This window comes from Rattus norvegicus, chromosome 7 (assembly GCF_021556685.1).
Source record: "Rattus norvegicus strain SHRSP/BbbUtx chromosome 7, alternate assembly SHRSP_T2T, whole genome shotgun sequence".
Lineage (NCBI taxonomy): Eukaryota > Metazoa > Chordata > Mammalia > Rodentia > Muridae > Rattus > Rattus norvegicus.
This window is the reverse complement of record NC_141540.1, coordinates 96,987,085-97,012,157: the sequence shown is the minus strand read 5'-3', so window position 1 is coordinate 97,012,157 and position 25,073 is coordinate 96,987,085. Positions and strand designations below refer to the sequence as shown.

At 41.8% G+C, this 25,073-nt stretch overlaps 1 protein-coding gene across 1 annotated transcript in view; it reads left to right on the top strand.

The window, feature by feature from the left end:
- Nucleotides 1–526: 526 nt before the first annotated feature.
- Nucleotides 527–25,073, top strand: part of Sntb1 (syntrophin, beta 1) — a 268,321-nt gene continuing 243,774 nt past the window's right edge. Inside the window, 1 exon segment of the mRNA NM_001130542.1 lies at nt 527–1,489. Within this exon segment, the coding sequence (NP_001124014.1) occupies nt 922–1,489 (568 nt within the window). The 5' untranslated portion in view covers nt 527–921.

Sequence of the window (25,073 nt, the reverse complement as noted above, 5' to 3'; positions counted from 1 at the left end):
GTTGGGGGACGTATGGAGCAATACAAAAAGCAGACATTGAGTTAGACACTTGTCCTGGAGATGAGGCAGGCAGTGCCCTGTTGAAATTCAGAGTAGGTACTGAAAGAAAGTCCCCTTGTCTTCAAACTCCCCTTACATTGACTTAGAGAGTAGGGATACCCTGGCTTGGTGAGGCTTCATTCTGTGTTCTTGTGACAGCTTTCCCCTCGCTCCTGGCGCAGCCTAGAATCTCTCTCCGCAGTTTCCTTTCCAGAGGCCTGGGAGTTAAGAGGATGAGAACTGAGGACTTGGGTCTTCAAAAAACTGCGGGAGGAGGGAGAGGAGTTGAATCAAGAGGACAGAGTGAGCACACCTGCAAAAGGTGAGCGTGGAAGCCCGTCAAAAATGGAGAGTTGAGAGGAGAGGGAGTTGCTGCGGGGTGGATGTAGTGGCTTGTGACCTGGTAGGTTTTGGGGAGCTGCGGCAAGGTGCAAATGCGAACTGAGGCACCCGGGTCTGAGACAGCGCGACGTGGGAGTGTGACGCTGCAGTGGCGAACAGGTGAGCGGCTGGGGCTCCGGGTCCCCGCCCCTGCCTCCTCCTACCGGTTCTCAATAGCACTTGGCCGCTCCGCGGCTCCTCTCGGTTTGGGGTTTTGCAACTGGCAGCTGGCTTTTTTCCCTCCTCCCCTGTCGAGGGCTCTCCTTCTTCTTTTAGGTTGCTCCACCCCGCCCAGGATCAGGCGAGGGGGGAACAAGCTCCGCCGCTGCCAACTGGCGCCCAGGGCAGCCGCGAACACGGGGAGTGGAGTCCGGGATCCAAGAGCGCGCTGCGGGGCATCTGCTTCTTCCACGCCCCAGCTACCCCGAGTCCTCTCACCCTCACCCCTTCTCCACTTTTCCCCCGTTTGCAATCACATGGCATTTTAAGAATGCTGGAAAGATGGCGGTAGCGGCAGCGGCTGTGGCTGCGCCGGCTGGCGGTGGAGGCGCCCGGGCGCAGCGGAGCGGACTGTTGGAAGTTTTGGTGCGGGATCGCTGGCATAAAGTTCTGGTGAACTTGAGCGAGGACGCCCTGGTGTTGAGCTGCGAGGAGGGCGCTACGGCGTACAACGGCATAGGGACTGCCACCAATGGTTCGTTCTGCAGGGGCTCCGGGACCGGGCACCCGGGCACTGGTGTGCCTCAAGCCCCGGACTCTCCTGCCGGGGTCCGCACCGCCTTCACCGACCTGCCAGAGCAGGTGCCTGAGTCCATCTCAAACCAGAAGAGGGGCGTGAAGGTCCTGAAGCAGGAGCTGGGCGGGCTGGGCATTAGCATCAAAGGGGGCAAGGAAAACAAGATGCCCATACTCATCAGCAAGATCTTCAAGGGGCTGGCAGCCGATCAGACCCAAGCCCTATACGTGGGCGATGCCATCCTGTCAGTGAATGGAGCAGACCTGCGGGACGCCACCCACGACGAGGCAGTACAGGCGCTGAAGCGCGCAGGCAAGGAAGTGCTGCTGGAAGGTAAGGGGTTAACCTTGCGCGGGCCTTACCCCGCAGTACCACTCACACTACTGCCCATCGGCGCACTCTCACTCACCAGCCACTTCCCCGCAGCCCAAGGACCCCACTGTGCCTGTGTTTTTGCAAAGGCAGTGACAGGCGTGGACTTTTTTTTTTTTTTTTTGACAACTTTTACTACCTGGGGACAGCTCATCTTCTCCACTCTGGCCCCGACCCAGGGCACTGTACTAAAAGATTGGACTGCCTGGGTTTTCCTGGCTCGGATGGAGTGCTTTAGTGCACTATTGTCGGAAGTTTCATACTTATCGGTACACGTGGTTTCATATTTTTTAGCTGCGGACAATCCAAGTGCAATGTGGAACCTGGGAAATGGGCCGGGAAATGGAGAATGGACGGATTTGCATCTGACCACATTGCAAAGCAGGGCCACTGACTCATGGTAGCTCTGGTACTTTTCTACTTTGGCAAAATTTTCACAGCCTGGGCAATCCAACTGTGAAACAGACGTGAAGGGTAAAAAAGCCAGAGAGAGGTGGCAGTATTTGAACGCTAAAACCCAGCCACGCTTTTTCCACTTCCTTTCCCTCCAGCACTGGAAAGAGTCCGTGAGGCCATGCAGTTTTCAGCAGTGCCAAAGGCTGGGAAAGATGTTGCCGATTTAGGCAGGAGTTCACTTCCCCTGCAGGGTGTTCAGCCGGTCAGTCCGGATTCCACGTTCCTCTGGGTGGAGAGCTGGTGAAGTGTTTTCTTTTTTCTGCTTGTGTCTCCCGGAGAAGTGTGAAATCCAGTCTGCATTTGTAAACAGATTTCCCTGCCTATGAATGTGAAGAACTTTCGAAACTCTGAAAATCTGGTGTCTTCAAGCCTATAATCATCCAATGGCTATAGACTAGGAAGTACCAGTTTGGATGTGGCAATATGGGGGGTGGAGGTGCGGGACTCACGATCAGTTTCCTTTTCCCCAGCTCTAGTTTTCTGTCTTTGTAGCTCTTTGTACACACTTCCGCTGGCACTCCCTGTGTGATCATTTCATCGATTTTTCTCAGCTTCTTCCTAACTACAGACTGAGTTATTCAGAGGTCTTTTATTTAGATGGGGCTCCCCGGAGCTTGGATGACACGCATGCAGGGTGAGGGAATAAATTAACTCAGCTACTGAGATCGTGTTCCAACCTAGACTTTATAACGTGGTGATTGACTTAAGCCCTTAAACTCCGGTGTAATCAGTTCCCTGTTCACCCAACTGTGGTACTGGTGTGTGAAGCCAGTTCGATTGGCATGTGACATGGGATGAAACCTCCTGGCTATGTGATGGTCTGCCTCACGGCCAGGAACACAAAGGGACTTTTCTCCTTCTTGACTTGTCTAGAGGATTTGTGATGTCTTCATAGTCACTGCCTCTGAAGCCAGAACCTAGAAGGCTATTTGGTTTGGCTTGATGATTAACATAAGTAAACAGGAGAAAAATTCTTGATCAAGTATGTGTTGGTTTGGGTGACAAGGGACAGGTAGGATCTTGTGAGAGTGTAGTTTGGACTATAAACTTCTGGACACCTGTTTAGTTTGTAATCAATACTGAAAATATAGATGGAGGGGGTAACAAAAAGATCATATTTTACTTCAGGTATGCCCCTTACTAATCCCTTCTTCCTGACTTGGATTTCAATTTAATAGATAATAACTTGCCAAGGACATTAAAAACGACTCTTACACATAAAGAAAAAAAAGATGACTCCCTGGATTGAAAATACTAGAAAAAGGTGTGTGTGTATGTGTGTGTGCATGTGTGTGTGTGTAAGTGTGTGTGTATGTAAGTGTGTATATGTGTGCATGTGCGTGTGTATGCATGAGTGTGTATATATGTGTGTATATGTATATGTGTGTGCATGTGTGTATATATGTGTGTGAGTGAGTTTATGTGTGTATATGTATGTGTGCATGTGTATAGGTATGTGTGTGAGTGTGTATGTGTGTATATGTGTGTATATGCTAGTGTATGCGTGTTGCATGTGTGTATGTATGTGTATATGTGTGCATATGTGTTGTGTGTAGGTGCATGTGTGAGTGTATATGTGTATATGTATGTATGTATGTGCATGTGTGTGTATATGTATAAGTATGTATGTGCGTGTGTGTGTGTGTGTGTGTGTGTGTGTGTGTGTGTGTGTGTGAAAAGGGTTATGTACTTCTTAAAGAGTGACCAGAAAATGAGTTCTGTAAAAGCTCTCCAGGGACATTCTAAAGAACAGTGCCTCATGTTTGCGTCAGTCAGGACATCTGGAGGAGACTGGGATCCCTAGCCCAACTTTTCAATTATTGTCTGCTAGTTAGTGATACCCATGAAGGAAAGCATGACTTCTGTGTCCTGTCTTTACCATAGCTTCTGGCCTTTACACCCTCACCTAGCTAGAGGTATTGCCTGGTGATTTGCACATTCTAGGCAAACATTCTTCCACCAAGATTCACTCCCAGGCCCCAAACTCACTATCTCTTATTTGAAACCAAGTGTTTATTGTCCTCTGTGGTCCTCACAGAGATGGTAGTGGTCATATACCATCAGCTCAAACATCATAACCCTCCCTCTTGTCATTTGGCATAAAGCAAAGATTCCCAATGAAGAAGCTTGTTAGAGACACCTCCCAAGCTGTTTTACATATTCGTAACCTAGCACAGGCTTGGTGTCTTCTGCAAAGTGGAAATAAGGAAAGTGTAACCTCTCTAGTTCATAGGTGACCCTGTACAACTGCACACTGAGAATAAAAGGCATACAGGTACTCAGCTTTAATAAAATAGACAAGAAATGTCCTGTTTAAAGTGAGGGATCTGTTCCTCTGTCTTATTAGAGTTGTTCTTTCTAAATTAGAATTTTTTAGAAAAGGAATTTCTACTTCACTATATCCACCTATATTTATGATCTATTATCTATCTAGTTATCTACTTACCTATGTGTCTGTCTGTCTGTCTGTCTATCTATCTATCTATCTATCTATCTATCTATCTATCTATCTGCATCAAAGCTGGGATATCATCTCTTCAGAGGCCACAGGAGTTAAACATATCCTAGGGAAAGAGACTTAACAATAGATAACATTTCTTGAGCACTCCACTCGTGCCAGGCTCTGGTTTCCTCTGCTTGGCAACTCCACGAAGCCAATTCTATTGTTGTTCTCTTTCCTAATGAGGAAACAAAAGCATTATGTTATCTACCTAAAGCAACAATAACATAGCTCGGAGGTATTCAAGTCTATCTGCTTTTCCAGCTCAAGTAACCTCTATGTAAGGCTGAACCTGAGCTTCACCAGGGTTCCATTTTGTTGAACCAGTTGAAGTTGCTGGACTTCTGGTACGCCCCCCCACTTCTTAAATATGGCGAAGAGTCTGAGGCAGCCCTGAGCAGGATTCAGATAGGAGAGACAAGAGGGTGGATGGGGTTTTATAAATCAAATGTAACAAGCATCTGACTATCAAAACAAAGCTGCTATGAGAGAGCAGAACTCCTCAGGACAGTACTGAACACAGCCAGCCAGGAGTGTGAGTTCCTGTTCTAATTTAAATTGTAAATCAGCCACAGCAAGGAAGTCGATGTGTTAACCAAGTACTCTTAAAATTAAGACCAGAAAATTTTGTAGTATAAATTTTCTCTCTTACTTTAAAGAGAGAAAGCAGATACCCCACAGGGAGCCATGTAAATATGGAGCCCTATAATTCTAAAAAGCATCACTCACACAGACCATAATGTGACCAAAATCCTGCGTTGGATAGGGCATGACTGCATAGACAATTTTGGCAGTTTCCGATGCAAGGAATACTTTTCCTTTTTAAATTTGGTCTGGTTGGTCTGTGTGTATGTGTGTCTGTGTAAGCAAGAGCTCAACATCAGCTCTCTTCCTCAGTGATGTCTCCATTGTTTTCAAGACAGGGTCTCAACTCTGAACCTTGGACTCACTAATCTTTTTGACCGACTAGCCAGAAAGTCCCCAGGATCTTCATGTGCCTGCTTTGGAAGCACCAGGACTGCAGAAGTGTTCTGCCTATCCCCAGCTTCTTACTGGGGAACTGAACACAGGATCTCACGCTTGCAGGCAAGCACTTTACCAACTGAAGTATCTCCCCAGCCTTTCTCTTTAATGGATTAGTAAATTAGCAACGAAGTGTATCATCAGTTTTGTAGCTGAAACAATAATGAAATTAATTCATCCATCATTTCACCAAAGTAGAGGCGCTAAGTTTCTGAACGACTGGTATTAAAGTGTGGAGGTAGTGGTGGACAGAAATACCCCTGTTGAAAAAAAGAAGAAAGGTCCCTGTGGAACAGGACTAAGACTCTAAGGGAAAAGAATAGTTCTACACAAGAACGGTGTGCAGAAGCTTTTCTAGTAACTCTGTTTCCAAATGCATTGAATATAGAAGTGCTTTGGAAAATCACTCTGTAGTCCCACCTCTCCACAATCTCCACCCACTGTAATCTCTACCTCTGGGGATGAGAAGGAGTGCGGTGATACAGGAAGTCTGGGTTATAAGTAGGTGGTGACTCTTCTGGGAAAGTTGGGAAAAAAAATCCAAAACTTTAAGAATTCTGTTTTGTTAACCGGTGGTTTTGTTGAGAATGGCCCCATAGGTTCAGATATTTGAATGTTTGGTCCCTAGCTGGTGAAAATGTTTTTCAGAAGCATAAGTGGGTGTGGCCTTGTTAGAGGAAGTGTCTCAATGGAGGCAGAACTTGGGATTTCAAAGGTCTGCTTCTTTCCTAGTTAATTCTCTCTCTGCTTCAAGCCTATGGCTTGGATGTGAGTTCTTAGCTACTGCTCCAATTCTATGCCTACCTGCCTACTACCGTATTCCCACCATGATATTCCTGGGCTCCTTCTCTGAAACTCTGGGCAGGACCACACATAAAATGCAATCTTTTATTGAGTTGCTTCAGTTCTTGTGTTTCTTCACAGCATTAGAAAAGTAGCTAAGATGTTAAGGTTGTAAAGCCTTAATAGCTTACCTCGTTATCTTTGAACAGTTAATGTGTATACTACAGTCTTTTAGATATCATTGGGGTTTGCTTTGTTTCTGTTGTTGTTTTGTTTTGTTAAAAAGGTTTGATTTTTTTTTCCCTTTGAATCCAAACTGAAGATGGAGAGGCATGTAAGGTATCATTTAGGGCATAGAAAATTCTTTCATTGTAAATGACTACCCAGGGCATCTGTGAGCCTTGGTTTCCATGACTAAATGCCAGTCATGTGACACTTGATCACTAAAATGCCTCTGTGCATTTCTGACTGCACAGAAAGGGTCTCTGGGCCATCCTCCTCCTTGAGAATCAGCTCTTTAAGAGTGCCCACTATCCTATCACTTGACAGTGCTTAACCTTTCTAAAGCTCCTCTACCCCTGTAGCAATGGGCAACCTGTGCATGACAATATGCCAGACACTTTTCTTAGCACTTTCCACGGATTAACTCAGATCCTCACAATAAAGCGATACTATTAATAGCCCCCCTTTTACAGTTACGAGTCTTGCAGAAGGCGCACAATGACTTAGTGCTGAATCGCATTCAAGCAAGGTTTTACAGCTTTTGATCTCATAAACAGCCTTAGAAGATAAGCAGATTAGGTATGATTCAGCCCCAAGTCATTGATTAGGAGAGTGAAGTTGCAAGAGGTGCAAAGACGGTTTTAATTAGGTCTTCCGATGTCATCTTTTGGATGTTTTAAGCATTTACATTTCAAATATTATCCCCCTTCCCAGTTCCCCCCCTCCCATCTTCCCTCCCCCGACTTCTATGAGGATATTCCCCCTCCCACCCACCCACTCCTACCTCAACACCCTGACATTCCCCCACACTGGGGAATCAATCCAGTCTTCACAAGATCAAGAGCTTCCCCTCCTACTGATGCCAGACAGTGCCATCCTCTGCTACCTATGCAGCTGGAGCCATGGGTCCCTCCATGTGTACTCTTTGGTTGGTGGTTTAGTCCCTGGGAGCTCTGGCGGGGTCTGGTTGATTTGTATTGTTGTTCCTTCTATGTGGTTGCAAACCCCTTCAGCTCCTTCAGTCTTTTCTCTAACTCCTCCCTTGGGGTCCCCATGTTCAGTCTGATGATTAGCTGCAAGCATCCTCATCTCTATCAGTAAAAATCTGACAAAGCCTCCCAGGAGCCATCCATATCAGGCTCCTGTCAGCAAGCCCCTCTTGGCAACAGCAATAGTGACTGGGTTTGGTGTCTGTATATGGGATGGATCCCCAGGTGGGGCAGTCTCTGGATGGCCTTTCCTTCAGTCTCTACTCCACTCTTTGTCCCTGTAATTTTTGCTTTAGACAGGAGCAATTCTGGGTTAAAATTTTGAGAAGGGTGCATGGTACCATCTCATAAACAGAATCCTTACCTAACCTGTGGATATGGTCTCTACAGGTTCTCCCTCCCCTTTTTGGGGTATTTCAGCTAATCTCATCCCGGTTGGGTCCTGGGAGCCTCTTGATTTCTTGGCATCTGGGACTTTCTGGTGGCTACCCCCAGTTCCCCATCCTCCATTGGTCTGATTTCTTATCTGCTATCTTCTTGCTAATAAGTTACAAGAAAATGTGGTGAATAAAAGAACACAGATTTATAATACCATTGCATTTTAAAAAGCATTTTTGTTTCCACGTGTATCTGCATGCCACTACTCATGGACAGGGGTCAGAAGACATCTTACAGAACGTCTGTTCTCGTCCTCCACCATCTGTGTCTTGGGGACTGATTTCGTATTATCAGCCATGGCTTTGGATATCTTTACCTGCTTAACCATCTTCCCAAGCTCAAACTTAAAATCTTACAACTTTAAAAAAGATTTATTTTTATTTTATATGTACATGTATTTAGCCCGCATGTGTTCCATGCATGTGCTTGATGTGTAGAATCTACAGGGTGTTGGATGTCCCGGAACTCAAGTTAGAGACTTTTGTGAGCTGTCATTCGGGTTATAGGAACTGAACCAGTTCTCTATACGAACAGCATACATTCTTAGTCCTTTGAGCCATTTCTCCAGTCCCAAATTTCACCCCTTTTTTAAAGTCAGAAGTCTGTGGTGTACCTACAGGAGCTAAAACTAGGTACATCTGTTTGCTTTGCTTTCAGAAGGTCTCAGAGAGGATCTGTCTCTGTCTTTCTAGAAACCGCCCATATGCTTGGCCTCCAGACCTCCCTTTTTCTCAGTGCCTCTGATGGCAGGCTCAGTTCTTCTCACATCAGTCCCATGACTTTTCTGCCTTCTCCCGTTTCAAAAGCCTTGCGATTGTCAGGTTATGCCGAGATGATTCATGCAGACCTCCCTGTTTTAAGGTCAACTGTTAGCAGCCTTAATTCCATCGTCCACCTTCATCCACCTTTGTCACGTCTAGTAACTTGTTCACAGGCTCTGCCCATGAGGCTGGGAGCATCTTTGAGGAAGGGCATTGTTCTTATGGTCAAATTAATTTGCTGAAGTTGCGCTGTGAGAGAATATCTAAATAGCCTTTTGAGAATGACTTCCCACTTTGGGAAATAATCCCTTTCTCCATCACTGCAACAGAAATTTGCATTCATTTGCATATTTATCCCCTAACAACTTAGTTTACTAGTAACAGATACAGACAATGCAGATACTTACAGGGAGAACAACTGCTGTCTTAAGCCAGCGTGAGATGCTATGGTAGCACATGAAAAAAACCACTTAGACTGTCTTTAGAGATGGTTGCACAAGGCAAATGCTTGAAGAGCCTCCCCCTACACACATACACACACACACACACACACAGGCTACAAGTTAAGAGCATGACCTTCAGACTTTAGAGATGGCCAAGAGTCAGGAGATTGTAGAGATCTGGATAGATTGGAGTTAAGTAGCATAGTCAGTGTTTTGGTTTCAAGAGCAAGACCCAGACATATGCTTTAAGCATGAGGTTATAAAGGCTTTAGATGACTAAATCAGCTTCCATGGTCCACCCATAAGCACTGCAGCTCTGCTTTCCCATCTTAAATATATCTAGGAGAGTTCTTCTAAGCAAGGTCTAGGTTAAGAAAGTGGCTTTTCTCACACTATGAATTTATTATGGGGTCAACCTTTAAGGATAGTTAGACTGAGATTAAAATTCCCCTCTATGGGTTGGAGAGATGGCTTAGCAGTAAAGAGCACTGGCTGCTCTTCCGGAGGTTCTGAGTTCAATTCCCAGCAACCACATGGTGGCTCACAACCATCTGTAATGGGATCCAATGCCCTCTTCTGCTGTGTCTGAAGACAGCTATAGAGTACTCATTAAAACAAAATAAATAAATCTTCCTAAAAAAGTTCCCCCTCTAGTTCTTTAGGAAGAACTAGAAACTGGGAAGAGTGTTCAAGACTTGCCTTGAAAGCTATCTTATAAGTGAGAGAGTTTGGAAGTTGATTATATGAAGTTGCTCAGCTCAACCTGGTGCACACTAAACAAGCACACGAAATTATGCTTTGGCAGAAGAAAGCTAAAGGCATTTCAGCTAGGATCCCCGATTGCAGGGATCTAAAGTAATCAAGCTCTTGGTGGTTGAATGTGACATAGCTGGGGTTAGTATTAACAAACTTGCCCCAATTTCAATAAAAAGCAGAATGAGAGAAGAATAGTGACTAGCACACATCAGGCTATTAAAATCTGTTAGCGAAAATTAATGGGAGGGTAGATGTGTAGAAAGGATGAGGAAGAGAAAAAAGGAGAAATGGGAGAAAGCGAGGAGAGGGGGCAAGGATGGGCCCTTTGCCTGCCCCTCACCCTGCTGTGTTACAGCGAACAAAGCTTTGTCTGGTTCCATCCACAATGAAGGAGTGTCTCTATAGACCAAAGAGCTCTTACTCAACACAGACCAATCTCAACAGACAGCTGAAGAACACGGGGGCAGACATGAGCTTAAACAGTATAGGCAAATGTAATTAATCTTTTAATGTCATATTTATAACCACTTTTCTCCCCCTCCCCCCGGCGCGGGTCCCGCAAGCCAGAATACGTAAGAAGACTTTTGATCTAAGGATGAAATGTCCGCTTGGGTATTTTAACTGATTCTTTTTTAAGCCTCCATGTCAGCCTGAGGATTCAGACCATATTCCTTTATGAAGCCGACGGGAGCAGCTCTTCTGTCCCTGGCTTCTGCAGCAGTGGGCGATGTTCTTCATGTCCGGCTATGTGTTTTAGCAGTCACCCCATGGAGCTCGTATTAAAAATAACTCACCGCATACAGTCTTGTGTTTGTGAAAGGCATCTTGCCGAAGCTTCCAGTGGTCTGCTTAGTGAAGGAAAATTATTCTCCAACAGCTACTAAGCATTCTATTTTAAATGATGCATTTCAAAGCAGTTAATGTTAAAGGAAAGCCAGAAGTTCCCTTGCATTTATACCAAGCGTTTTATATACCAAACCTCATTACCCACTTCACTGGCCCTGATCTATAATAGTACTTGCCTTTAGCTCTGGCCTGCAGAGTGAGACCTAAGCGGAAATATATATTATTCACAGCGAAATCAAAGTCCTAACAGACCCATGTAAATGAGCCTCGCTCTCAAAATGGGGTAGATACGATGGAAAAGTTCTAGATTCAGAATGCCTGGAATGGAAAATAAAATGACGACCTGTGCTTAAGCTCGGTATTATTTTTTTTTAAACTGCTGCTCATCCTATGGCTTAAATAGTCATTCTTAGCATTCTGATAAGTGTGGGAGGATCTGTCTAATACTTGACTGGTGGCTGAGTGTCGCTGTGCTTAAATACAGTTTGTTTGTGTTAGTGTTCAATGGTCTCTCTCTCACACACACATTTTTTTTCTCTACTGTGAGTAGCTGGGAAGGTGGGTCTTGTGTTTACTCTGCCTAGGATTTTAAATTTGTCTCCTACTGCTTTTTAACTGTGCAAGCCCACTCAAGATGGTTAACAGTGAGTCTCAATTTCTCAATCAGTAGTAATGTTTGCTCTTTGGTTTGTCGTGCAGGGTAAAGTGAGTCTATGTGAAAAGCAGTTAGCCCCTTGCCTGTAGCTTCGCAAAGAGCAAATGATTGCTAATTGCAAGTCATGTGATATCTTTACGTATTATTTGCAAATAGAGTTCAGCAATCTAAGTTAAATATAGTTTTGTTATGTGCCAGATAAATTCTGTTACAACTATAAGGGACAAATGGCCAATGTTAATAGGTGCCTAGTGAAGTTTATACTTTGAAGGGACCCAAGAGATGATCCCACATAAACTAGCATGCTTGACCCGTTTTAGCAACTTCATGTTCTCCATCAACCAGTCCACAGTATGGGCTGCTGTGGTTTGGGGTGGACAACTGTGAGATCTGCGTCAGAATTCTGTACAGCATTATCCAGGAACACGTAGAGGGAAGGTTTGGTAAAGAGAACGCCAGCAACACAGCAAAAGTCAGACTTCAAAAAGTTAGAGTAATGGGAATGTATTATTATTGAAAAGAAACCAAAAGTTTATTTTACTGAAACTTAACATTTATGTAACTGTTTTATGTAAATTTTATATAAGTATAGTACTTATATCTCGGCTATTAAATCATTTATATTTCTACTTTTTATTCTATTTGCTACTGAATCCAAGAGGCTGCCCAATAGTGATGCACCGTGTTTGTGTTTCTTTAAGAAAGAAAGAATTGTCTGAGATGAGTTATGTAGGGGAGCTGTATGCTGGAAATCAGCTCGCCAGAAGTCTTTCCTTTCTCTTCTTGGAAAGAAGTAAAAGAAGCCCATGCCATAGAGAGAGATGGCAATGAAATCTGTTAATCTCAAATTTGGTACTTATAAAAGACTACGTCCCTTGAGGTTTTGAGCAACAGATCAGTTCAAATACATGTTTAGATTTGATTTTATAATGTCATTGTTAAGTGCTTGGAGCATATTCAGGCAGGTGATGTAAAGGTTGGGCAGTCCTAGACAGGTAACCAAAGTAGGTGGAACTATCCTCTAGAAGAACTAAGTCGCCACACAAACACCCAGTGACTGGAAGACATAGGAGATGGATGCTAAGGTACAATCCTCAAGGTCAGCAACAGCACGAGAAGAGCCTCTGGAAGTTACTGAATCTGATGTGTAGTAAATAAACGGCATCATCAAAATAATGAAATTTCATTCACAGAAGTCTTTTGCTGAGTTAGAGATATGTACATTGTTCTAAATTAACTTTACATTTTTATTTAGCATTCAAAATAGCATCTCATTATGTCACTTTTATACAGATTTATGGCTGCATTTGACTCATATTTCACCATTCTTTCCTTCCCATCGCCCCTCCTGCCAGTTTCTACCCTCCTCCTCCTCAATAAACCCATTTTGGTTTTTTTTCTATATGTACGTATGGATGTGCAACTGTATGTATGGATGCATGGATATATGTATATATGTATGTGTATGTATGCATGCATGTATGTATGAATGCACTCATGCATGCTTGGGTTGGTGTATCAACTGATTCTGCATAGGAGAGGTGTTGCATGACATTTTTCTTTCTGAGTCTCAATATTTTATTTAATGTGAAAAACTCCAATTACATGCAGATGACATTTCATTAATCTTCAGACTAATCAAAACTCCAGTGTGTGTGTGTGTGTGTGTGTGTGTGTGTGTGTGTGTGTGTGTGTGTGTGTACTATATTTTCTTCATTCTTTCACCCACTGAAAGGTATCTAGGATGATTTTTAAAATGGGCTCTTCTTGGTAGAATGATTGAAATTGTATACTGTTTTTCTAAAACGGAACATTTCAGAAAAAATATTTTTACATAAATTACATATGTCTCTTATAAAATAACAATTTAAAATGGCAGGAGAGTTGTTTTCACAACCCAACTTACACTATGACCAACAACATTATTAAGGATATTAGACGCTGAAAGAAAGATCTTAGAGAAGAGGGAATAGTAATGCCGTAAAGCAAATGAAGAGAAGATAGCAGTGATTAGTGGGCTATTTACTGCCGTGCATTCTAAGCCATCTGAAACATTCTTTCATCTGCAGAGAAAATCCAGGTTAATGGTCTTTCTCTTTTGTTTGCAATGTTCTTAGACTTCCTTTCTGCTCTCTGCTTCATTTTCAGAAAATTTCTAAGTTAAACTAATTCCTGCGTATAGTCTCCCTTTGTCTACCCTTCCCCACAGATCTTCTTGACTAAAATGTTAGCACCTATCCCAGGTGTCAGATTGTTAAAATGTAGCCCCAGTCACAGTGGTGATTTACTCGGAGCACATTTGCTTCAATATCTGGAGTGATGGCTTAGACTGCTGTTTCTTGTTGGAGTGCTCTTAAGCACTAAGGACCTAACTGGTCAATGTTTACAAAGTTATAATCATGCCAATAGTATTCCACTTTCTCCCTGAAGCCCCGACTCTCTGATGGGTCTCTTCTGGGCTTGGTGTAAGAGTATCCAGGCTCCCCAGGTTACCCTTATCTTTCTTCCCCTTGTGTCTGCCCCTGGACACCCTGTCACACACACACTTGCCCCTGGACAATTTTGACTTTCCTGTTTCTATGCATGGCATTTGTTTGTGTCTCAAAAGTCTAACTCCTTCTTTCTGTCATTGATACTTTTAAGCTTTATGTAGTTTTTACTTGGCTGTGGAGATTTCATTCATCGGTTTTCCAAGTCGTCTATGGGTACTAAACTGCTAAAGCCATTCATGGGCAGGTGCTCTAAAGTCCAGCTTCTTAAGCTGTTAGCCACAAGTCTCTCAGTCATGTCTTTGAATGTGAAAATCTGAAGGTACAATGGTCCCAAATTCATTGCATCCAACATGTAAAGAAATGAGGTGTTTCTCCAGTGCTTACCACCTTGCACCGTGGAACCTCACTGGCCCCTGGGATCTCACACACACAACATGAACACTTTGCAGTGACCATGCCATCACACCTTGCAAACCTGGCCAATGCTGCATAAAAAAACTGCATCTCAGATCGGAGACTATTCTATCCTATGACCTGGAGAGTTTTCACTGTACATGGTTTTCTGCTCTTACAGAAGGAGCTTCATGGTTGCCTTACAGGAAGTAAGACACTTGAGTATTTTCCTACCATCCATCGCTCAGCGTGAACGTTTCAAATTAGTGCATCTTTGTGTCATGTTGTGTTAAATTGTTCAATTTTAAAAATTGAGTTGCTGACCCCAGTTTCATAGCAATTCTTAAATGAATTTTGACTGGAAACTAGGAGAGAATATTAACGGGTTCTGAAATGACTCTAAAAATACTCCTGCCATTTTTTACTGTGTATTCATGCAAATGAGCATTTTCAGCATTGGTGATTATAAATCCATCAATATGCAAAAGATGTTGATGATGCTCCATGTACTACAGTATCGAATATTCAGGAAATAGTTAATTCTTTATGTGAAATAAGCACATCCATCTCAAGAGTGGGCAAACTTTCGTTCATCTTCAATAAGCAGTAAAATCAAAGTATACCATTAATTATTTTATTTTCAAGATTTAATTTTACTTTTATTTGTATGCGTTTGTTCACAACATGAACTTGGTGCCTGCAAAGGCCAGAAGAAAGCATTAGATACCGTGGAGTTAGTGTTAGAGGTGGTCACATGGTGCCCAATATAGATTCTGAGAGCTAAACTCAGGCCTTCTGGAAGAGCAGCAAGCACTCTTGTCTGCTAAATCTGTTTGTCACATTCTTCCTGTGATGTGAGATCTTGACAAGCTGGGTTTGGTAAGAGATACAGGTACAGTGTCAAAGACATAGAAACCACTGTTGACCATGAAGATGCCAATACCCAATAGAATGGCAAGGCTTGAAAAGTTGAGCACCACTCAGAATGTACTCATATTTTTAGGACATAAATGCTTATACCTTAGGGGCTTGGATATCAAAAAGCAAACAAAATTGGCAATATTTTAGGGGAAGTTTGGGGAGAGTTAAGTATTGTGTAATAAAACAAAAGAACTCCAGACATAAGGACACCATTTACGAAACATCACCACTGCCAACCTACACCTCAAATCTAGAGCTTGTTTCTGTGTGATTTCTTGGCAGCCCTCCTCCATTTTCTTTGCTGTCTGTGTGGAAAGCCTATTTAGTTGAATGTAGGACCCTCTGTATTAACTCACTAAAAACCATGATTATTGTCACTATCTTCCTGTTTCTTTTTCATTCCTCCAGTTCCCCTGCTTTTCTATTTGCACCCACACACATTTGGAGTATTACTGTATTCTTATCTACAGTGCTTACATTGACATTTTCCATCTGGAATATATAGCTCCAAGTTTCAAAACAATTTTCTTGTTCTCTGATTGCCCCCTTTCTGTACAGCATCTCTTGTTGTTTTGTGGGTGCAATAGCTTTGCTTGTCTCTCAGAGAACGTTAACAACATTTTCAAAGATTTTTTTGGTTTAAGCTAATATTCACTCAGTTCTCTTAACATTCTTTTCTATCTTCTCAATTTTGAGTGTACAGTGATACCTAAATTCCATATATGCTTCATTTTTGTGAACTTCAAGAGTGAGAATCTAAGATCAAATTAAGTCCAAGAACTTTATATATATATATTATATATATTGTGTACGTTATATATAATAAAATATGGAATACATACTATATATTATATATGTTGTATTATATATTTTATTATGTAATTATATTATATAACATCTACAGTATATTTTTAAGTACTCAGGTCCTACTCTATTCCTAGTATTCCCTGTGATTTTACATATATATGTATATATGTGTGCGTATATATAATTAAATCATATATAATTCATATGTAATCATATATAAAATTATAATAAATATAAAATAAAATCATGTGTATAGAATATATATAATTACACACACACACATACACACACACATGCACGCACACATATATATGATGCTAGGAATGGAGTAGGATCTGGGTCCTCAAAGGGAATGAACAACTGATATCCACATTGAGCCACTTAAGCACCTGGAGCTCAGTGTAGTCTGACTGATGTCTTAGAAACCTGTGTAAAACTTGCAATCCATCTTCTTGGAAAGGCATATACTGCTGAAACATTATTAACTCTCTTGCACTTCTAGCTAGCATCACTGTGAGAGTTGTGTGTATTCTCTACCAAAGCAGGCCCCAGGGTACAGCGCGGCAGGTATTCCCAACCAGATGCCATATGCTGACTTCCGAGGAGGCAGCACACAAACCTGAGGCTTCATCACGATTTCTTCCTAATCTAATAAAACTTATTCCCCGAAAATGTCACTAGTGCTGAGGTTGACCATACGGTTCCTGTGTGCTGATGATAAGGGGGGCAGGGCAAGTTGGGCCGAAAGGCAATACTATGCCCCTCACATTTTCTCGTATGTCTTAAAGACTATCTGAAGGCCACATGCTCAAATAAATTAAAAAGCTAGTATAAACATTGCCTTGCAGGACTTCCTAATGATAGGTGAGCTAATCTTTGTCTCAATTTCCGCACTAGTAAAGTTTGGGGTGGATAGTTTTATTCAGAAGTGTCATCTGTTTAGTAGAGCCTGGCTTTCAGCTGCTGCAAATGTCGTCCTTTTCTACTAGTTCTAACAAACCAAAAATGTCTCCAAAGTGTTGTCATATATTTGCTGGAGAGCAAAGGACCTCCCCTTGAGAAGCACTAAAAGAGAACTCTAACACTAGTTCCAAAATCTGGCCAACACTTTCACGGTTACTGGGAAGCTTTAAAATTCTTCCTGACTAGGTCTCTCCCAAAGGGATCTAAATTGTCAGTAGTCTGGGGCTCATTTCAGATACACTAGGAAGGGAGGTGCGTGCATACGTGTGTGTGTGTGTGTGTGTGTGTGTGTGTGTGTGTGTGTGTGTGTGTTTATTTGTTTTCAGACTGAAAGGCACTGAACATATCTGTCTATCCATGAACTGGGAAGTGGTGAAGCAATGTGTGAGACAATTAGCAATGTGTGAGCTGGGGCTCTAGAGACTGGAATGCTGGAGCCTCTAGTGAATGGAATGGTGGGGCCTCTAGTGAATAAAAGGGACAAGCTCTGGTAGGAGCTGAACAACTTAAGCTATGTATGGCTATGTGGACATGTAGCTTTGTGACCTTGCATCATTGCTTCACCTTCTAGACCTTGGATTTCTCCATGGTAACAAGAATAGCAATGCCACTTTATAGAGCAAGATGAAAATGAATTCACCATCATAGAACTCAGTGCACTATCCGACCTTGGAATGGTGGTAGGAGGTGGCTTCAGCATTCTACAGTAAATTCTTGACTTGTGTGATGTTTTGAGACATTCTATGATCTAAAAGATTTCTTGGTGTCTTTACAGTATTCTACTGATTGGCCATAAAATTCACTTTCCTAATACCAAATTCCTTCATTCTTCCAGTTTGATTCCTAAAGGGAAACTGAGCTATGTGTGAAGAAAGCTTCATTTACTGGACATCACCCCATTACTGTTGTAACTAAATACATTTCAGGGCCTTTTCCCCTTCACAGCATAAAATGTTATCATCCTTGACCTATATTAAGATATTTTGAAGTGTATATTTATCAACAAGAAAAATAGTGTGTGAGTCATATTTACAAAATTTTTTTCTTTCATGTGGTTCAAAAAAAGATATGAAGGTTTTTAAAAGTAATGATTTTGTTGTTGTTGCTAGCAGCATTAAAATTCAGCTTGATTCTTTGGCTGTTAATGTGTTCTAGAATCTTGTAAGTAGGATATTTTAAATCACCTGTTTTGGACTAGTTAAAACAATGTAGGGTTTGAAGTTAAGTAGGCTGGGTCTCAGTTGTGCAGTTCCTTGGACCTCAATTACTCAAATATTTATAATTACAATTTCAAGAAGCCTAAAACCCTGGAAGAGAATGTTTTCTGAGCTGGAGTTGGTCCCCTGATTGGAACACTTAATCAGTAGAATCATGGGACTCTCTGGTAGAGAACAGTATTTCTTCATGGGCAGCCCATGTCCTTCCTTTTCAGTTGCCATTCATCTAATCTTGGAGCTGTGCGATTACAAGTGGTTACAGCAAGTGCCGTGGAAAACCCCACCTGAGGTTTATCATATTTAAATATTTCGGAAAACTTGCTTTTGAAGGTGATAACAGCATTTCTTAATCACCGTGCTACTGGGCAAGCACAGGTGTGCTACATATCACTGAATCTTTTTTCCTGGGGACATAAGGTTGTTCTTTGAAAGAATTTGGCTCTCTCTGCACCTCTCCTTCCTCCCCTACTTCTCCTTAAGCAAAAGAAACAACATTTCTTAGCCTTACCCTCTGTACTCAGCAAGGTAATTCTTTTATTTTTTTCATTTTAACACACTTCACCCTGATTATATCGCTAAACTCATGGTGCATGTTTCTCCTGCCTATATGTTTTCTGGATATTTCTGGAATGCATAAGGCTGGCTGAGAACATTCTAGAAATAGAAAGAGGGGCTGGGGTTGCAGAAATAGAAGCATATTAGTAAAAGCACACATCTAGCTGAAAAAAATAAACATACAGGGAGGTTCTTTTTTCTTCCCCTGAAGTCTGCTCCCTACTAAAGTCATGGAAAACTATCGTGTAACAGACTGTTGATCAAGTAATACAAAGAGAAGAAAGCAGATTGTTTTTAGTCTGTACTGGTCACAAGCAAAGTACTAATCTTGAAAGAATTGTGATAGAAAAGCAACAGTATTTTGTTCAGATACGCTCTGGCAAGCCTCTTTATACTAGTTTTTAAAATATTTTTAGATTTATTGATTTCATGTATGTGAATACACTGTCACTGTCTTCAGACACACCAGAAGAGGGCATCAGATCCCATTACAGATGGTTGTGCGTCACCATGTGGTTGCTGGGGATTAAACTTCAAGACCTCTGCAAGAACAATCAATGTTGTTAACTGCTGAGCCATCTCCCAAGCCCCTTTATACTAAAATTTAAAGTTATAGTATAATTACATTATTTTTCCTTCCCTTTTTTCCTTCCAACCTCTTCTTGCTGTCTCTGAAGCTCATTGTTTCTTTCCCTCCAATATATTCTCTCTCTCTCTCTCTCTCTCTCTCTCTCTCTCTCTCTGTCTGTCTCTCTGTCTGTCTCTCTCTCTCTCTCTCTCTCTGTGTGTGTATGTGTGTGTGTGTGTGTGTGTGTGTGTGTGTGTGTGTGTGTGTGTGTGTGTGTGTTCTGGAAATATTTTTAACAATGCCTTCCATCACATTCTACATGCAAAGTTTCCAAACTCCAAATTCTTGAAAGAGGGATTGGTCTGACTGGCATCAGGGTCTTGCATTTGTCCCGGTAGCTATTTTGGGAAGTCAGGCCCCATAACCACAGGATCACAGGATCACTCAGTCAGAACTCCCAGCATTCCCTCTTAGAAATGCCCCTGGATATGACCTGCCAGTTCCTGGAGTAGTTTAGAGCACAAAATTCATTGAGGGGCCACAGAGAATCAAATCTCTGGACTGCCAGCTGGCAGCGAAGCATTGGCTAGTTTCCTTTGCCCTTGGAACTTGTAACAAATTGAAGACCCTGTTTCCAAAAGCCTGAAATGATATTTTCAGGGAAAGTCCAGGGCCCTGTCAGGGCAAGTAGGTGGAAGAAGTGTTTGGAGAAAGATAAACAATAAGGAGAGCTTTTCAAAAGAAAATGATTGCTTTTTATGGATTTTGGTATGGTAATTCTATGATCTCATTATGATTTAATATAATAGAATGAGATGGTACAATATGAGCTGACTGAGAGCACATGTTGAAGGCCTCGCTGACATGTGAGTGAAGTTAGCCACTGAAAATGGATCAATGGAGAGTGAGACTTAAATGCCCCTGAAAAAGTTAGTTTTCTATAATTTACTCAATGGGAAATCTTTTGCTGGCAGTATTTGGATTCAAAATTACCCCAGAATCTCTAAGAGGTGAAGCAACCAAAAGGCCCACCCAGCTATGGTGCCTATGAACCACATCAGCAACCAGCATAGCATGATAACCCCAAGGGAGCAGCAAAGGCACATGTACACTGGCGGTAATAAATCGCCCTCCAGTTGGACTTAAGACCTACTCAACACAATGAAACCCATGCCTGGACACCAAACCAATTATGCAGTGCTCATAACGTTGTAGATACTGGAGAATCTACAACTGCCATTTTACTAAACAAGCCTAATCTCTAACAACAATATAAATGTTTGTCCTTATACCCACAGAGAAGTGTAAGTCTCACCATACATCAAGGAAATGTCTCCTTGTAACAGATGGAGACCCCTACAGAAAACTGACAACAAATGAAAATTTAGAGTAGTGAAGACCAGTTCCAATGGATACATCTATAAAACCCCTGCAGCTAAGTAAGGCTCAAGGGCCATTGAAGAAGAGGGGGCAGAAGGATCACAAGAGCTATAGGGTCAGGGAGTTTGTTGTAAGTTTGTGTTTCCTCTAACATCAGTAACTACACTCATACAGTCTCACCATCATGACTATCTATCTAGCCATGAGCCAAACATCTATTGTGTTCTAGAAAAATAGACATGCCAAAGTCAACTGGGGAAAGCCATCAAGGCCTCAAACAAACACACACACACACACACACACACACACACACACACACACACACACACACACACCAAATAAACAAAAACCCTAAGGCAACTAAGAAATGCAGAGAGCATGAAAAATAGTCTTCCCCAGTGAAGAGCACACCAGTTGTTTATCCACTATCAAATGGTCATCCCTGACCATTCAAGGTCAACATACATGCAACTAACATTATACAGATTGAGGAGGTTATAGTTAGTAATAAATATGTAAACATATATGTGCATAAAACAATGAAAAAACACATTTGAAAGAGAGCAAGGAAGGGTATATGGGTGGCTTCGTGGAGAGGAAAGAAAAAAAGGAGAAATGTATTATAATCATAATTTTTAATGACCCTAGAATAATTAAGCGAAGTTGAAGAAACATTTACAAAATCTTTCCAGATTAATGTACAATGTACAATAATTTATATAATAGAGATACTAAGAGTAAATTCTCTCCCTCTTAAACTTCCCATGAAGATGTGTATGTGTTTTATTTATTAGAGACCTGTATGCTGAGATTTGAGTCCAAGGCAAAGGGCACCTGTTATCCTCGGTTTTCTTTATAAGTGAAAAGCAAGAGGTAAATATCATAGCTGAATGAAAAAGCAAATTGCATTTTAAATTTTTATGTTGGTTTTCCCACATGAGGCATGCAGACTTGTTCAGTTGTACAGTTAAAACAGAGGAGACACCTAAAACGTCTACCTGAGACTTCAAATTTTGAGAGTGTCTATTGCGTGAATATTTTTATATTATTGTATGAGAACCTGTTAAATAACATTTTCATAGCTGCATATGCATGATGTACCTCAGTTATATACCTTAGGTATACATGTATTCACATTTATTTACAATTATTATTGCATCTTATAATTCTAGAGTATTCTAGAGAGTACATTCATTTTAATGAGATAAAGCTATAATTAGCATTATCCAGTTACTTTTACAGAGGACTTGAAAATAAGAAATTATTTCCTAAAACATAAATCTTAAAATCTACTTAATTTAACTGTCAAAGGGATATAGTCCCAGCAGAAAATGATTTCAGTTGTCACTGTAAATCTTTAGGGGCAACATTCAAGGATGTGGTTATTATTAGGTGTTGTGAAATGAATTGTGCCCAATCCCTAAGTAATATATTGAACTCTGACCCCTAGTCCCTCAAAAGTTAAACTTAATTGGATGAAAACTTGCTGTAAATGTCATTAAGTAAAATAACATCTTTCTAGAGTAGGCTAAGTCCTTAATCCAATATTACTTATGTAAAGGAGATATTTGGACATGTAGATATTCAGGGAAGGATACCATGTGATGTGACTAAGGGAAGACGGTGAGTCTTAAGCTAGCCACGAGAGGATGCCCTGTGCCTGTAGCCTCTGCCAGGGAACTAGGCCAGCTGACAACCTGTTTATGCTTCTAGCTCACAGAGCCCCGAAACTATGCTTGTGATGCTTCGCTATCCTAACCATAGAAAACAGATACTCCTGGCCAAGTCCCCACACCAATGAATGGTACATCCATGTATAGCCTGGGGCCCTCCAACCTCTACCTTCCTGAAACAGACTTACACTTGAGAAACGTCAAGTCTACATCCAGTGACTGTCTCTTCCCTTTTCGTCATTTGCATTGGACTTTTACACAGTCTAAGGAGACTCCATTGCAATAGAAGACATTTCCAGGAGGGCTTGGAGAAATGACTGCAAGACCTTGGATGAGAAGGCATACAGTCTCTGATCTTGGAAATTCAGAAGAAAACACAGTAGAGCTTAAGTATCCACATTCTCCCTTTTGGTCCCTGTTTCATGGCTTTGGGTAACCCCCTTGACTTATCGCTCAGCTTGTTTATTTGGAAAGTGGAAACGATCCTGCAGTTCATGATGCTGTGGTTCTAAATTCAACATTCTGCAATTGAGGACAAGGCAAGGCATACATGTGTTAAGAGTGTTCAGTCTGTCCTTTGTCCTTACCTTTGTTAAGTTGTCCATCAGCAGGTTTAAAACTCGAAGCTTCCTCTGCAGCCTCAGCTGTTGGGCCCCACCCTCCCTCCTCAGTCTCTGGTTCATTTCTCAGAGGAAACCACTTTGAACAGTTTCCACATTTAGCTCTTCCTGTAGTTACCGTCACCACTTTAATAATGTGCTTAGGCCACACTTCCTTGATCAACCCTAGACGTTATCTCCTTGCTCTCTAACTCTTGCTACTTTTAAGGGGAAGAACTACTGATTCAGCAGACGTGGCTGATAGCCTGCAGGTCAACAGACCCTATTCAGAGCTCCATTCACTGTGGATATGGATTGAGGAGATTTGGCTTCAAAGGGAAGCTGGGTTTAGATATTTCTACGGGGCACAACGTGGGGCAGGAAGAAGTTTGCTTTAGTTAGTCAGGCTCACATTGGGTGTTCATAGTTAAGTTTTCTCTCTCTCTCTCTCTCTCTCTCTCTCTCGTGCGTGTGCGCGCGCGCGCGCGCGCGTGTGTGTGTGTGTGTGTGTGTGTGTGTGTGTGTGTGTGTGTGTGTGTGTCTTTCTCTGTCCCCCTTCCTGCAAGTTCAAGAGTGTGCTACCACACCTGACTTCTTACTGGGAATCTGACTCAGGTCTTCATGCTTACTTGGCAAGAACTTTACTTGGTGAGCTCTCTTCCAGACCATGTTTTACCTCTGTATTTTTAATGATTCCATTTGACCAGGGCAATTTTCCATAATAGAGGGTGTTGTTGTGTCATTTGCTTGCCCTCCAATTTCTTTGACAAGAGTCCTCATGACTACCTGAATACAACCAAAGCATGAAGCCCTGACACCCAGCCTGTATTTTTCAACTGGTCCTGGTGTTTGCCTCAGTGCAGTATACCCAGAGTCCACATCGAGGGTGAAATGCACAGACACTTGATGAATAAGTGCATCATGAATAAGTGAATTGACTGAATGGATGGATGAACCAATATCTCAACAGGTATTGAGCCCTGTTAGACATGCACATGTCTCATACTTCCAGGAAAGCTATTTTCTTCCTCCTTCATGGATAAAATCCCAGTCTATATATCACTTTAGTTAAGGTTCTTATGGTGATTTCAGGGTCAATCAGTGTCTTCTTATTTGTAACTCTAGAGCACTTTAGTCACCTGCAGTTGTGGCTGTTAATACGCATTATGGTTACTTACGAACGTGTTGGGTGTTATCAGAGATGGGGATATTTGACAGCAATGAAGACTTACTTCCTCTCTCCAAGTCTGGTACACATAAGAAATCATACCTTATTTCAATTCCCACCACTAATTTTATCCTGAGCCTCATTGTACGGCTCCTGGGTACCTTCAATAGCTTTTGCAAGGACGTGCACTGCCTACATCTAAACACCTCATCTTCACAGCCCTGTTAGATGAACCCTTCTAATTCTGAGACTTAAAAATCTGCAGACATGCTAGAACACTGAAGAAATTGAAGGTTAGGACTCCTTATTCAAGGGTCATTAACGTTAAGACTTGGTTGGCAAGTTGGCACACACCTATAATCCCAGCATCTTGGAGACTTGGGCATAGAAATGCAAATCCACAGTCAGCCTGGGATACATAACAATGACCTATCAGAATTATAATTATAATAATAATAATAATAATAATAATAATAATATCTCCTGAAGCCTCCCCCATTTTTGCCTCCCTGACCTTTCAGAGTTCCTGACACCCTAGGATGTAAAATAGAATATCATTTTGGTGGGTAGGAGAGCTCATGTAGTACATTTTTAGCTCCCTGGCTACATCAAGTTATTCATATTTTCAGAGTAAATAAATATATACTGAAGATGAAATGTTCTACAGAATGAGGAGTCCTGTCTATGCCTAAAGAGAACTTAATAATTCTATTTCCCCTGCTGACAGGTCTTACACTTCACATAGCTCCATCAAATAAATCCTATTATTTCTCTTTCACTCGGCCATATTATGGCACATGAAGTCTGGATGTGGCCAAATTTAAGGAGATGTTCGCAGAACTGTGTTTTGCACAACTGACTAAGTTGAGACTTTGGAGAAAGTTAGCTGAGGAGCACTAGTCTAAGTCAAGCATTTCTGCTCGTACAGTTAATACTA